The sequence below is a fragment of the Neomonachus schauinslandi genome, chromosome 13 (assembly GCF_002201575.2).
Source record: "Neomonachus schauinslandi chromosome 13, ASM220157v2, whole genome shotgun sequence".
Lineage (NCBI taxonomy): Eukaryota > Metazoa > Chordata > Mammalia > Carnivora > Phocidae > Neomonachus > Neomonachus schauinslandi.
This window is the reverse complement of record NC_058415.1, coordinates 57871995-57886149: the sequence shown is the minus strand read 5'-3', so window position 1 is coordinate 57886149 and position 14155 is coordinate 57871995. Positions and strand designations below refer to the sequence as shown.

General features: G+C 49.1%; 2 protein-coding genes across 4 annotated transcripts; one reads left to right on the top strand and one right to left on the bottom strand.

Annotated features, from left to right (window-relative positions):
* Nucleotides 1-5256: 5256 nt before the first annotated feature.
* Nucleotides 5257-8566, top strand: ARHGEF39 (Rho guanine nucleotide exchange factor 39). The gene is made up of 9 exons (XM_021691504.1): nt 5257-5459; nt 5661-5755; nt 6027-6147; nt 6399-6517; nt 7130-7200; nt 7444-7572; nt 7744-7973; nt 8224-8312; nt 8488-8566. The coding sequence occupies exons 1-9, from the start codon at nt 5322-5324 to the stop codon at nt 8501-8503; spliced, it is 1008 nt and encodes a 335-aa protein (XP_021547179.1). The 5' UTR covers nt 5257-5321; the 3' UTR covers nt 8504-8566.
* A 593-nt stretch (nt 8567-9159) lies between these two features.
* CCDC107 (coiled-coil domain containing 107) lies at nt 9160-11645 on the bottom strand. 3 transcript variants are annotated; one of them, XM_021691545.1, is made up of 6 exons: nt 11480-11645; nt 11239-11390; nt 9863-9926; nt 9682-9772; nt 9472-9584; nt 9160-9390 (listed from the first exon to the last, which is right to left on the bottom strand). In XM_021691545.1, exons 1-6 carry the CDS (start codon nt 11583-11585, stop codon nt 9191-9193), a joined length of 726 nt encoding a protein of 241 aa, XP_021547220.1. In that variant the 5' UTR covers nt 11586-11645; the 3' UTR covers nt 9160-9190. The 3 variants fall into 3 exon arrangements, with proteins under 3 accessions (XP_021547220.1, XP_044776586.1, XP_044776585.1); XM_044920651.1 differs by having other exon boundaries at nt 9863-9923; nt 11480-11640; XM_044920650.1 differs by having other exon boundaries at nt 9160-9584; nt 9863-9923; nt 11480-11640.
* Between the last annotated feature and the right edge of the window lie 2510 nt (nt 11646-14155).

Genomic DNA, 14155 nt, shown 5'->3' with positions numbered 1-14155 from the left:
GACCGCGGGGTGTCCCAGACACGGTGTGTACGGGCTGTACGTGCATCGGAAACAGGAGCTGGGTGGGGGAGGAGCAAGCCTGGAGGGGAGCAGGCTGACTCACAGAGGGCCCTTTTGTAGAGATGGAGCCAAAGTCCTGTGGGTCTGCCTGGCCCTGTGCCCCTTCCCCGATACCAAAGCCTGGATGGGGGTGGTGTGAGAGGCAGGTATGTGCACAGGCAGGAGGTTATCGGGGTCACAGGCTCAGCCTGGAACCCAAGGCACCACCTGGCACTACACAGGCTCTCCCTGGCACTGCCCAGCTGCTCACCAGCCAGCCTCAGCTAACCCTGGCCTGCTTCCCAGCCCCAGGAAGAGAAGGGGAAAGCCAGGGAGTTGGGGGCCCCACAGCCTCTGGCTGAGAGGGGAAGCAGCCCATGGATATATCCCTGGCCTAGCCAGGGAGCAGATAAAGGGGTAGGACAAGCTGTTGGGGAAGCCTGGGAGTGGGTGGACAGAGAGGTAGGTGGGAGGTGAATCTGAGTATAAATGAAAAACTGAGTATATGTAAGAGAGGGACTCTGATGGCTTTAAACTAAATTTATTTTTCACATTACACCTCTGCTCAAAAACCTTCATTGGCTTCCATCTGCCCATCTTCTTCCTGCAGTTGACTTTCAAGCCCTTCAAAATCTTACCCAAGAAACCGTTCCAATTTATCTCCTACTATTCTCCCTCATACTCCAGCCAAATTAAACTATTCATTTTTCCCCCCAGACCTTTGACCACCTTTGTTCATCTAGTTCTCACTGCTGGCAATACCACTCACTCTTATATTTAACAAATATTTATTTAGCATCTACTATGTCCAGCACTGGGCTATGGACTAAAGGTACAGAAATGAATAAGACACAGTCCCTGTCCTAAGGAGCTTACTGTCTAGTGAGTGAGGGCAAACACTATCACAATATTCAGTGGAGAGAGATTAATTCTGCCTCAGAAAGTAATACAGAAATAGGCAAAATCTGATCGGGACTTTGAAGAAGTAGCAATTCAATTGCTAATAACACTGGGAAGAATGGTATTTTGTGCAGAGGAAAGGCATCAAATATCTTGTGCAGGAGAATGACAGAATCCAATTCTCATATTAGGTTGTAATGAGGGCTGGTGTAGAGCATGGATTTGAGGGGGAGAGCACGTGCAAGGAGATGAAGAGTGAAAGGACCCCAAGAATGGACTTGGGGTTCCCAGTATGCCTATTCATTTGAGAAACATTTATTGAGCCTCCTCCAATCCTCCAGGTACTGTTCTAAGCCCTAGGGATGCAGCACTGAACTAGAGACCTGCCTCTGCTGTTCTGTAGCTCACATTCTAGTAAGGTCCCTATGGCTCCAACAAACCAAAAGAGAATAAGGCCATCTCAGGAAGTTCCTATCTGGGGCTCACATTCAGTAGATATGCACCAGTACGGTTGTATGGATTAGAGAAATTTGTTGAAGTATTTCTAATCCTATCGAGAACTAGTCCCTAGCTTCAGGGTGCTCCGGCTACCTCCCTCCTCTCTGGGGACTGTACTGATCTCTTATCTAAAGAGGTAATGCCGGGCGCCTGGGTGGCTCAGATGGTTAAGCATCTGCCGTCGGCTCAGGTCATGATCTCAGGGTCCTGGGATCGAGTCCCGCATCAGGCTTCCTGCTCCTTGGGAGCCTGCTTCTCCCTCTGCCTCTCTGTCTCTCATGAATAAATAAATAAAATCTTAAAAAAAAAAAAAAGAGGTAATGCCTGGCACAGCAGAGGCCCAAGGACCCCACTTGAACGCCCCAGCCACCTGCCACTGTCATGAATCAGTACTTGTGTACCCTCTACCCTGTTAGTTTTACTCTCTGTCTTGTCTAAATCCCTTCTATGGTTCAAGACTCAGCTCAAAGGCCACCTCTTCCACTTTCTACCACAGGAAGAGATTTCTGGTGCCTCTGAACCATTACAGTTCTTTGCCTGCCCTTGCTAATAACCTTGCCCACCATCCAACTTATATTATGGTGATTTATGACATTTTATCTGCTCTAATAGCCTTGAGTTCCATAAGGGTAGGGTCCAGTATTTAATTATTTTATTCACCAACCGTTATTGAGCATTTTTCTCTCTGCAGATCACCTTGCCACGACTTGAGAAAAATCATATTGACTAAGATGCCTTCCCTGCCCTCAGGGAGCTCAGTCGATGACTTGTGTTTGTCAAACCACAACTGTTCCAAGAGCATGACGGCACATTTTTTACAGCACCCCAAATTATCTGCCTTGTCAGATTGTCACACTGTATACCAAAACTTTCACAGAGCTGAACAGCTGCTGTCCTCCAAGGAGGCAGTCAGCCTAACAATCTGGGTTGCTATCTCTGGGTCCAAATTAAGAGCCATCCATGGAAATCTAATCCAGTGTGCAATGTGGAAGGTCAGCTTATTGTCTGGGTCAGCTGTGATGTCAGCACCTTGGTTAAACACTGACACATGGAGGGTACATGGTAGTATCTGAATTGGATGGACTGGACAAGACAGAATGTGGTAAGACGAATCTAGTTGAGGTGGAAGAGTTCATGGGAAGCACAGAAGACAGAAGCACCGTGCTAACTGGAGTCTGGAGTCTGTATGTGTGGAGATCTTTCTCCAAGGCCCATCCCAGCTTTACTTCACTTTCCCTCTTTCCAAATGTTCTTATTTCCATTGTTTTCCCATTTAGGTCTCTGTCAGGATTCCCTGGTACACTTCTCCGCAGCACTCTATATATCCACACGTCTCCCTGCCGTCTCAGCTGCTTTTAGTCAGTATTTCAGAGCCTAGATCTGTGTCTATGAGCAGGTCTCTCTCTGTTTCAGCCTTCTAATTTCCCAAACGCCATTCTCCATGGTGCTATCTCTTTCTTAAGTGCTCTGTTTCTGTGTGTGACTGTCTCTGGTCTGGGTGGGGAGTATAGACTCTGACCCTGGATCATGCCTTTGCAGCTGGGAGACTGCCAAACTCTAAAACAGGTTTGAGCTCCCAGAGTCTTATTCAGGGAGCTTTCCCAGGTTGGGACATGGTGTACTCAGGACCAACTGACTGGGTCACCCCCTGCCTGATGCATGGCCTCTCTGTGGTATTTATGGCCAAGTTTTTGGTGGTTAGGGTTGTGTCTTCAGACATGTAGGGCCATGTTTCTGCTCATCCCACGGCTGCAGAAGAGACTCGTAGTGATACTGACTACATGGGATTATCTGTCCCCTTCCACCCATGAACTCTTAGTGTGGACTGCCCCACATTCACTTGAGACAGTGTAACCAGTCCTCACCTATATGGTGTCACCAGTTTCCTTACAACCCAAGTCCAAGGTACAGTCTGACCCAAAATTTCTCTTTCCGCCATCCAACCCTTCAAGTTGTTTTTCCCTGATCTAAGTCCAGCATTTTTCCTTAGAATTCTTAGAATGTCAGTGAGCTAAAGGGGACCTCAGAACCCTAACAGTACTCTGGTTCTTGTCTTGGGTTCCAAATTCCTAGGAGTCCACAGTGGTAAGAATGCAGGGTCTGAAGGTTTCTTAACATTTTGGTCTTTAAGAGTATTTTTTTCCTAGTTAAAAAGTAATGCATGTGGGGCGCCTGGGTGGTTCAGTAGTTTAAGTGTCTGCCTTTGGCTCAGGTCATGATCCCAGGGTCCTGGGATCAAGCCCCGCATCAGGCTCCCCTGCTTCTTGCTCTCTCTCTGCCTGCAGCTCCCCCTACTTGTGCTCTCTCTCTGTCAAATAAATAAAATCTTTTAAAAAATAAATAAAAATAAAAAGTAATGCATACATGCTCAAGCAGAAAACTTGGGAAAAGAAGAAAAACATAAGGGAATTTTAAAAATCACCCTATTTGTCCCATTCACCCCTTTAACCTCAGCGATCCAGTGCCTAGCACAGATTAGGTGCTTAAAAAAATATTTGTGGAGTGCATTAACTTCAATCCCATCACCCAGAGATAACAACCACAACTACCTCTTGACTACTTCCAGTCCTATATATGCTATACATATATGGGATCATATTGTACAAACAGCTTTGTTAGCCTGCTTTTTTTGGTTTTGGCAATATACTCTGTGTTTTTCCATATTGATAGGTTTTTTACATTTTTAATGCTTTTGTATTATTCCTTCAAATAGCTGTACCATAATTTTCCTAGTCAATTCTCTCTTTTTTTTTTCCCTAGTCAGTCCTCTACCACTGGACATTTAGATGGCTTCCAGTTTTCTATTGTTACAAACAACACTGTACCACCCATTCTGGCATATATATTTTTGTCCACATATCTGGTTCTTTAGGGTGCATTTCTAAAAATGGAATTGCTAGGTCATAAGAGTAAGCACACTTTAAGACTTCTTATACATCCTGGCAAAATGGTACTGCCAATTCACCCTCCAGGGCTACTGTCAATTTTTCGAAAGACCTAGCGAAGTAAGGAAAATCTGGTCCATTTTATCTTTGACTAGGTAGCACAGACTAATCAACTCCAAGCTTTAGCCTTTGGCCAGAATTACAGCAATTCTGACCACCACGTTAGTTACTGACGTTTACTGACCAGGAGCTAATGGGCTGTCAGGTTTTGGATCAGTATGAAAGGAGAAAACGAGTTAGTAACTTAAAACCTAAAACTTTTTTTTTTTTTAAGATTTTATTTATTTATTTGAGACAGAGAGCACATGAGAGGGGGGAGGGTCAGAGGGAGAAGCAGACTCCCCGCGGAGCAGGTAGCCTGATGTGGGACTCAATCCAGGGACTCCAGGATCGTGACCGAAGGCAGTCGCTTAACCAACTGAGCCACCCAGGCGCCCAAAACCTAAAACTTTTGTCCAAGGGCCAAAATATTTCAAACCGTGTGACCCGTGAGGTTTCCTAGTAATTAAAGCACTGGGGACGACTGGGCCCCAGAGTCTGGCACAGGCCCAGGAGAGAATATGTACGGTAATTATTGCCCCCTTCCTAATTTTACAGATAGGACACTGAGGCCCCGCTGGTGTCTGCACTCCCAAATCTCCTGACTCAAGGTCCAGAATGCTGCCCAAATTTAGCGCCACTCCAGAGGAGGGCCACCCACCTGCCCCACTCGTTGCTGCCTGAGCGGGCTTCTCGCACCTGCAGCGCCGCCCTGGCGGTAGGGCAAGGCCGTAACGGTAGAGACTCGATGCGGGGCGGCAGGCCGCCGCGCATGCTCCGTCCTGCGTGCAGCCTCCCGGCGCCAGGAGGCGCGCTCCTCTCCCCGGCCCCGCCCCCGGAGCGGTTGGGATTTGAATCTCCGGCGGGCTGCGGCCGGAAGGATCGACCCCTCAGCCCGGCATGGAGAGGTCGGGCGCCAGCGGACGGTGCCCAGTGCAAGAGCAGCGTGCCCGTTGGGAGCGGAAACGCGCCTGCACTGCCCGGGAGCTGCTGGAGACCGAGCGGCGCTACCAGGAACAGCTGGGGCTGGTGGCCACGGTGCGGCCGCGCACGCCCTCCCGTATGGGGCGGGGACCCCAGGGTATGGGAGGGTCTCTGCGAGGTCGGTGACCCCGAGTATGGTGGGTCTTGGGCTGTCCGTCTGCATGTAGGGAGCTCAGGAATTCTACAGTTTCTAGCGGCGACTTGGCATTAGCCTCCTCTTCCTGCAGACTATATACCGGTATTCTCCTTCCGCAGTATTTCGTGGGGATTCTGAGAGCCACAGGCACCCTGCGACCAGCAGAGCGCCAGGCCCTGTTTGGGCCCTGGGAACTCATATACGGCGCCAGCCAGTGAGTAGAAGGGCGTGGGGAGAGAGAAGAGGGAAGGCCCTGGCCTCTGGCAGTGCACGAAGCTTGGAGTGGGGGGGGGGGGGAGACCCAAGTTCATATACGGAGTCTGCCAATTACCTCACCTATGCTCTTGGCCCAGTGCCTTACCGTGCCCCACCTTCCATCTGTAAAATGGGGTAATACCACTACCTCCAGGGCAAGGTTATGAGAATTCAATAAGGTGGTGCTTGGTAGTTGTTGGACTGCGCTTTTACCGTCCTCACCCACGCAGAGAGCTGCTTCCCTACCTCGAAGGAGGGCACTGGGGGCAGGGGCTGGAAAGCTTCTGCCCCCACCTGGAGCTCTACACTCAATTTGCTGCCAACGCAGAGGTGTCCCGGACCACCCTGCAGGTAACCTGAAGATAATCTCAAGTCCTTCCCCTCTTGCCCCATAAGCTGCCTCTTCCTCTGGAGCTCCAAACTTCATTCATACTGTTCCTACATTTATAGAGCCCCGTGGGTGTCCCCATCTGTCCTAGGTTCACTCTAGGGCTTCTCTCAGTAGCACACAGCTTACAGAGGGCTGGGGGTGTGTACACAGATGAATACAATCTAAGGAGTGGCTTCTCTCCCTGCTGCCAACCCTTTCCTCATCCCTTCAGGAGCAACTAAAGAAAAACAAACGTTTCCGGAGGTTTGTGCGACTTCAGGAAGGCCGCACTGAGTTTGGAAGCCTTCGTCTTCAGGATCTGCTCCCTCTGCCTCTGCAGAGGCTCCAGCAGTGAGTAAACTTACCTGGACTCAGCCAACTTCTCTTTTCTGAGTCTGTATGATTGCTGTTGTCAGCTTTGTGGGGTTTATGGCTTCTGTCCCATTGCCTCTCCTGGGACAAACTGCTCCTAAAAACCTCTTGCAAGAGTGTGAACCCATTGGAGTAGCTGGAGTCTGCAGCCTCAGCCCCTTAGCTAGGAATGTGGAACTCTGCATTGAAGTGAGGGGGCCTGTAATAGAGCTAGCGACAAGCAAGGTATCTGGAAGAGTTTGTTGAGATGAGAGGTTTGCCTACCTTAGACTTCTGTTCCTGGGGCTGTTAAGAGGATACAGTCAGGTTATCTCTAACATCCTCCTTGGGTAGATTAATTTTCATCTTGGGATCTAGACTCCCAAATTATGGTCAGTCTGCTCCTGACTCTTCAGTGTGGGATGGAAGAGGGCCATGTGGTCTGAGCCCAGGTTCTGAGTCCCAGATGAAAGAGGGGGATGCAATCATCAGAAGCAAATCTTTCCTGGCCTTGCAACTGAAGTGTGTGTCGGGAGCGATCTGTATGTCAGGCAGAAGGAATTCTGCCCAGCTCTACTTCCCCTCATGGACTTCCAGCTGTCTTAATTCCAGATATGAGAATCTTGTCATGGCTTTGGCTGAAAACACAGGTCCCAACAGCTCTGACCACCAACAGCTCACACGTATGTTCTTGCTCCTCTGAAACACAGGCAGGAGGCTGCCTCTCCTGTATCCCTCTCTGGTTCTGACCAACAATGTCCGGTATGTCCCTGTCTTCCATTGACATGTACACAATGTGCCTGTTGCCCTGCCTGCTCTCCAAGAGGTTAGACCCTCACCCCAGTCCCCTCCAGAATAGCGTTTCCCCACCATCAGTCACCCAAAGTCAAAGCTGTACTGGGAGTAGGGCGGGGGATATTTTCCAGGGGCTGCCCGGCTGATAAGTGAGACCGCCCAGAGAGTCCACAGCATTGGTCAGAAACAGAAGAATGACCAGCACCTCCGGCGTGTTCAGGGTTTGCTCAGTGGCCGCCAGGCAAAGGGGCTTACCTCAGGTAGTCTGAACACTCCCCTTCTCCCCCCTAGACCTCAAACTACCCTTTTCTGACCCTCCTTTTTCTGTATTGCCAGCACATACGGCCCATTTCCTTAGCCTCCCCTTCCTTCTGCTCCCATGGATCATGGTCCTGGAGCTGCACCAGAATAACAGCTCTCCCACCCCCCAGGTCGCTGGTTCCTACGCCAGGGCTGGCTATTGGTAGTGCCTCCCCATGGGGAGCCTCGGCCCCGAATGTTCTTCCTCTTCTCCGATGTGCTCCTCATGGCCAAACCTCGACCCCCACTGCACCTGCTGCAGAGTGGCACCTTTGCCTGCCGTGCCCTCTACCCCATGGCCCAGTGTCAACTCCACAGGGTCTTTGGCCACTCAGGAGGCCCTTGTGGTGGACTGCTCAGCGTAAGTTATGGGCGGGAGCCCTAGTTAGGTAGGAGAGGCTCAAAACAGACTTCAAATGCCTATGTACTATTTATCTCCTTGGCCTGGGCCCCCTTCAGAGGAACTAAGCCACCTGCGTTGAGATAGTGGGGGCTTGGGGTTCATCCCTAGTTTTCACCTCAGCCCTGAATTACCTCCATGGAAATAGCAAGGCTTTCAGCTTTAGCCTGGACCTTTCTGAGCCATGAGCTAAGAGGTGATTTCTCCCTAGCTGTCCTTTCCCCATGAGAAGCTACTGCTTATGTGCACAGACCAGGAGGAGCTGTTGCGCTGGCACCACAGTTTGACTCTGGCCATCAGGTAAGATGTGCCTTCGCTCAGAAGACTGCTGTGATGAGGCCCATGGGCTAGGAATGAGCAATTCTAATCCTATCTCACGTCTTACACCTGCTGGGCCGCCCCACCCCCAACGCCTTGGGTGAGTTTGTCTGAATAGAGTGCTCAGGCCAGTGCCTGAACTGTCTTCTCTCCACAGCAGCCAGAAGAACTAGAAGAATCTTAAAATTCCAGAACCCAGGATACCTGAGGGATAGGTCAAAGTCAGCAGTACAGAGAAATCTTCAGTACTAACTAAACAAAACACAGAACCCTTCATGGTTTGAGAAGGGTCGTTTCGGGTTTGCTTGGGACCAAGCCGTGCCAGCTTATCTGACCAGCCCTTAAGAATCAGGAAACCAAGTCCAACCCAGCTGAAGCTCTGCTGAACCAGCCCCTCCAACGCAGATGAGGGGATTCAGGACTGATAAGCTCGGTGCTGGGGCTCTGGCTGGTTGTTTATCAAGACTGCAGCTTTGTAAACGTGGATGTTTTTATGTTGTATGCAGTTTCTATAATTTATTTTCCCACTGGATTTCAGTAAAGTTTTTTTTTTTTCTTAACCTTTTTGGAAAGGCCTTTCTGTCTTGGCTCTGCGATATGAGAAAGAAAGGTTTTTGTGCCCCGAAGGCTGGCATGATGGTGGCCTCAGGAATACAAGGAAAAGAGCTGGAGCTCCCTCTATCTCTCAGCTCTCACACTGGAAGTTGGCCTCTTTTTATCCTAATAAGGGAAGCTTTCCAAGAAGGCCCGGTTGCTCTTGGGCACCTAGTATGGGTGTGTGTAGGACCAGCTGGAATGGAAAAAGCACACAGGAGTACCCAGTCACAAGAACAGACTTTGTTTTACTAAACCTTCCGCTGTCATTTCTCCTTGCCAGCGGGGGCTGTGACTGCGGCCCTTCCCACAGCCTTGCTGCATCTTCTCCTTAGCCCCTGCTCCACTTCCCAGGGAGTAGCTAGGGTTCTTGTCTCTGTGCTCCAGTTTAAGGGCTCCTCCCAGGCCTGACTGTCACCAGCCTCCTCCTCTATACATAAGTCCTCAGGAAAGGGTATGCTGGCCTCTGCGAGGGGAAAGATCAGGCATATTCCTATCTCAGAGACTGTCTCTACCTCCACCAGACTCTCACCGCCCAATCCTTTACCTGGTTCTGGAATGTCCACACCCTTGTTTGGCTTGCTGTCTTGTAACAGCTGGTGGATGGTCTGAAGCTTCATATTCAGAAGCTCTTGCTGGGCTCCAGCCAGGGTAGTCACACTGTAGAAATACCCACTCAGAGGCTAGCCGATCTCTGTCCCCACCTCTTCCACCTATCACAGAGCTCCCCTGGCCACAGGGCCATTGCTCTTCTTACCGCTCAAAAAGGGGGTCCAGTTGGGCCATCAGATTGTTCAGGTGTTGCTCTGTCTGGGCCAGCTGTCGTGTCAACTGGGCCAGCTGTTGCTCTGGGGGTAAGGGAGAAAAGGAGAGCAATGGTTATTCATACCTTCTGCTGTCCCCTAATCCTCTATCAAACAGACTTGTGCAAAACCCACCTGACTGCAATGATTCCTTCTTGCCTGCCTCTTCTTGGAGAACTGCAGCCTCATCTTTCCCCTGCTATAGAAGAAAGAGAGGGTTAGCCTGCAGCAACAAGCTTCTCCATCACCTGTGTCTCCAAAGCCAGTGAGAGGAGGATAATTTGAAGTCAAGAAAGCTATGGAGTTTTTACTTCAAAGAATCACATCTAGCCTAGCTCCCCACCCAGGACCTGAAGCAACCTGTCAGTATGTCCCCACACGTGGTCATTCAGTCTAATAAAACTCCCAGGAATGAGCAGCTCTCTCCAGTTTGAGAACGCTCTGGTTGTTAGTTTGTATACAAAACCAGAATTTTTCCTTCATGTATCTTCTTTCCATGTTGCCTTCCAAAATTATGTCTTTTCAACACGATAGCCACTCAGGAATTTGAAGACAATGGTCCTTGCCCACTCCCCTTCCCCATGTCTTATCTGGTTTAATATCGCCAATTTTATTCAGTCAGTGCTCATCTGACATGGCTTTCCCTGGTTGCTCTACTGGGCATGTAGTGTTCTTAAAAGCAGTGCCCTGAAGAGAATAAAATTCTCCAGGGGTGTTCTGACCAGAAGATGAGGTGCAATACCTTGTTCCTAGCATTGACTGGGGAAATGGGTTGTCACATCACACGACTCAACTTTATTATTCAACTAATAAACTGCTAAGTTCTGTTTCTTCCAAATAGTACTTGGGTCCACAAAGAGAATTTATTATCGATTCTCTTTAAATTTCCTCATTAAATTCGGTCCCTCATCCTAACCTATCTATTTGGAATTATGATTAGCTATCCCTTTTAATTTCATACCATCTCCAAACTTGTTCAGCCCTCTACTTCCCAATGCAAATAAGGAATCGGGCCAGGTTTGAAGATAGAGCCGTGGGAGGTATTACTTTCCATCTCAACCATTTACATACACTAAAATGTACTGTCAGTTTACATTTCAGGGCCTCCTTTCTAAGGAGAACATGAGACTGGTGCCTTGGATCTTGTGGCTACAGCAATCAACGCTTTGTGCCAAGATTGGAATTTTACCAGGAGCCACACTTTTATAGTATGGACACTTACTTGCTGGGTTCAAAACCCAGCCCTACCAGTTTCAACTAGCTCTGCGTGAGTTTGAGCAAATGACTTAATCTCTTCATTGAACTGTTGGGAGTATTTATTTACAATTTACCAAGCGCCCTTTACATCTGCTACCTCGCTGGATGCTCAAAATAACCCCCTAGTGTTGGAAAGCTAAGGAACTACAGTCTTCGTTTTACAGACTGACGGAAAGAAGTGTCTTTTCATGGTACCATAGCGCCCCCATGGGAGATTCAGGCCCGGGGCATCCCCGCCCCTGGTCGTCCCGCACCTGCAAACACTTGTACAGCACAAAAGCCACGACAGCTGCGGTGTACAGCGCCCCCAAAGGCAGAGCTCCCGCCCGGGCCCGCTCGCGCTGGTCCTTGGGCGGCTGCCGACGCCGGGGTTCCGTGGCCTCAGGGCCGACCTGGGCGGGGTCCCCTGCGGAAGACGGCAGAGGTAGGTCAGTAGAGCTGGGGCCTAAGACCCGTGCGCAGTCCTAGCCTCCCTCCAGCAGCCCTCGCTGATACCTGGGTGTGCCCGGAGGTCGGGGCTGGGGCGGTCTCCGAGGACCCCGGGCAGTGCAGACACAAGTAGCAACCCCAGCAAACCCGCAAGCGAGACCGAGCCCGCCATTGCCGACCACAGAATGAAGGCCCCGCCGGCGCCAATGTTAGCCGCGAGCCCCAGCGCGCATGCGCAAGAGGGCGGTGCGTGGGTCCCGCTCCGGGACGCGCGGGGAGTCACGCCCATTTTAGTGTGTGGGCGGGGCACGCTTATTAGCATAGGACTTTGGCCCAACTTTGCTAAATGAATTCATTTCTCATCTATTTAGAATCCCATTAGCCAGAATGTTTCTAGAAGCCAACAATCTCATAAGATTATGCTGGAAAATGGACTTTATTTCTCATGCTAGCAACCTATTCACCCTAATCAAAAAATGAGGACTTTGGCCAACCTTAAAAGACTGGAGCGTGAGCTAAGTGAGCAGTTCGTGCTGAAGGCCTGTTTCCTAGGCTACAAACGAGGGACTGGTTCCTTATTCGTGCCTAGGGGAAAGTCCCCGGACCCTTGGCAGAGAGTGCCGCGTGCGCGTGCACGTTGACTTTCCCTGCTTCGCACAGTAATGTCCGCCAAGAAGCGCTCCCGTCTGCGGCGGGGGAGCTGAGCGGTGTGTTGGCGGGGTGTCGTCCGTCAGCATTTCTAGTTACGCAGGCAGTGCGCCTGTGCGCACCAACCACACGGGGCTCATTCTCAGCGCGGCTTACTTTTAGAGATGTGAGTAAGCCTTCCTCTTAGGAGGGCTGGTGCCGGGCTCCTGTTGGTCGTTCAGACAGGGAACTGCTTTCCACGTCCGTAAATGAGCTAATTCACCCCTGAACTATTCCCTGCTATGACTTAATACACTTCATGTGTCTTTTTTTTTTTTTTTTTTTTTTGCAGTTCCCTCTTCCTACAATGGCCTCCTCTTCCCCACCCTCTCCAATTGGCAAATGCTTCTAATACCACCATTCATTGTGTAGCATGGCACACAGTAGACTATGGACTGATTGCCCGGCCTAGAATCCTGCCTCCACTACTCGAAAGCTAAATGACTTTGGGCAAGTTCTTAATTTCTCTCTATGCCTCAGTTTCCACTCTGAGGAATGGAGATAATGATAATACATATATGTGCCTCACAGAGTTGTTATGATGATTAAGTGGGATAATCCAAGTAAAGTGCTTAGAACCGTGCCTACCTCCTAGTGATTTTAACTTGAGCAGGTGCTCCGAGCCAGGCACTTGAAATTATAACTCTCTTCGGAACCTTCCACTGCTATTTCCTTTCTGTACAGTTAACATCTACACACCCTTCAGATCTCAGGTGTGTTTCCTTCATTCAGAACCCTTAACTTCGAATTTATTCATTAGTGCAGCTATTGTACTTTCTTTAAATCATCATCATGTGGGAAAAAGTGCTCAATATTGCTCGGCATCAGGGAAATCCAAATCAAAACCTCAATGAGATACCACCTCACACCAGTCAGAATGGCTAAAATTAACAAGTCAGGAAATGACAGATGTTGGCGGGGATGCGGAGAAAGGGGAACCCTCCTACACTGTTGGTGGGAATGCAAGCTGGTGCAGCCACTCTGGAAAACAGTATGGAGGTTCCTCAAAAAGTTGAAAATAGAGCTACCATATGATCCAGCAATTGCACTACTGGGTATTTACCCCAAAGATACAAAAGTAGGGATCCAAAAGGGTACGTGCACCCCGATGTTTACAGCAGCAATGTCCACAATAGCCAAACTGTGGAAAGAGCCAAGATGTCCATCGAAAGATGAATGGATAAAGAAGAGGTGGTATATATATACAATGGAATATTATGCAGCCATCAAAAGGAATGAGATCTTGCCATTTGCAACGACGTGGATGGAACTGGAGGGTATTATGTTGAGCGAAATAAGTCAAACAGAGAAAGACATGTATCATATGACCTCACTGATATGAGGAATTCTTAATCACAGGAAACAAACTGAGGGTTGCTGGAGTGGGGGGTGGGGTGGGAGGGATGGGGTGACTGGGTGATAGACACTGGGGAGGGTATGTACTCTGGTAAGCGCTGTGAATTGTGCAAGACTGTTAAATCTCAGATCTGTACCTCTGAAACAAATAATGCAATATATGTTAAGGAAAAAAAAAAAGAAGAAGAAGAAGAGGTAGCAGGAGGGGAAGAATGAAGCGGGGGAAATCAGAGGGGTAGACGAACCATAAGAGACGATGGACTCTGAAAAACAAACTGAGGGTTCTAGAGGGGAGGGGGGTGGGAGGATGGGTTAGCCTGGTAATGGGTATTGAGGAGGGCACATTCTGCATGGAGCACTGGGTGTTATGCACAAACAATGAATCATGGAACACTACATCTAAAACTAATGATGTAATGTATGGGGATTAACATAAGAATAAAAAAAAATCACCATCATGTGTTAGTTATATCTTCAATAAAACTGGAGAAAATCCATTTTGGTTCTTTAAAATCAGTTAATTAAAAATCAATCAATCCATTAAAATTAATTATAAAAAGAAAATACCACTAGACTGTATTTTGCAGGAGAGCAGGGGCCATATTTCTTTATCATTTTATTCCTACAGCTTAGCACACCACCTGGCTCTAGCAGGCACTCAACGAATCCTTGCTGAATGAAATACAACCCAACAGGTAA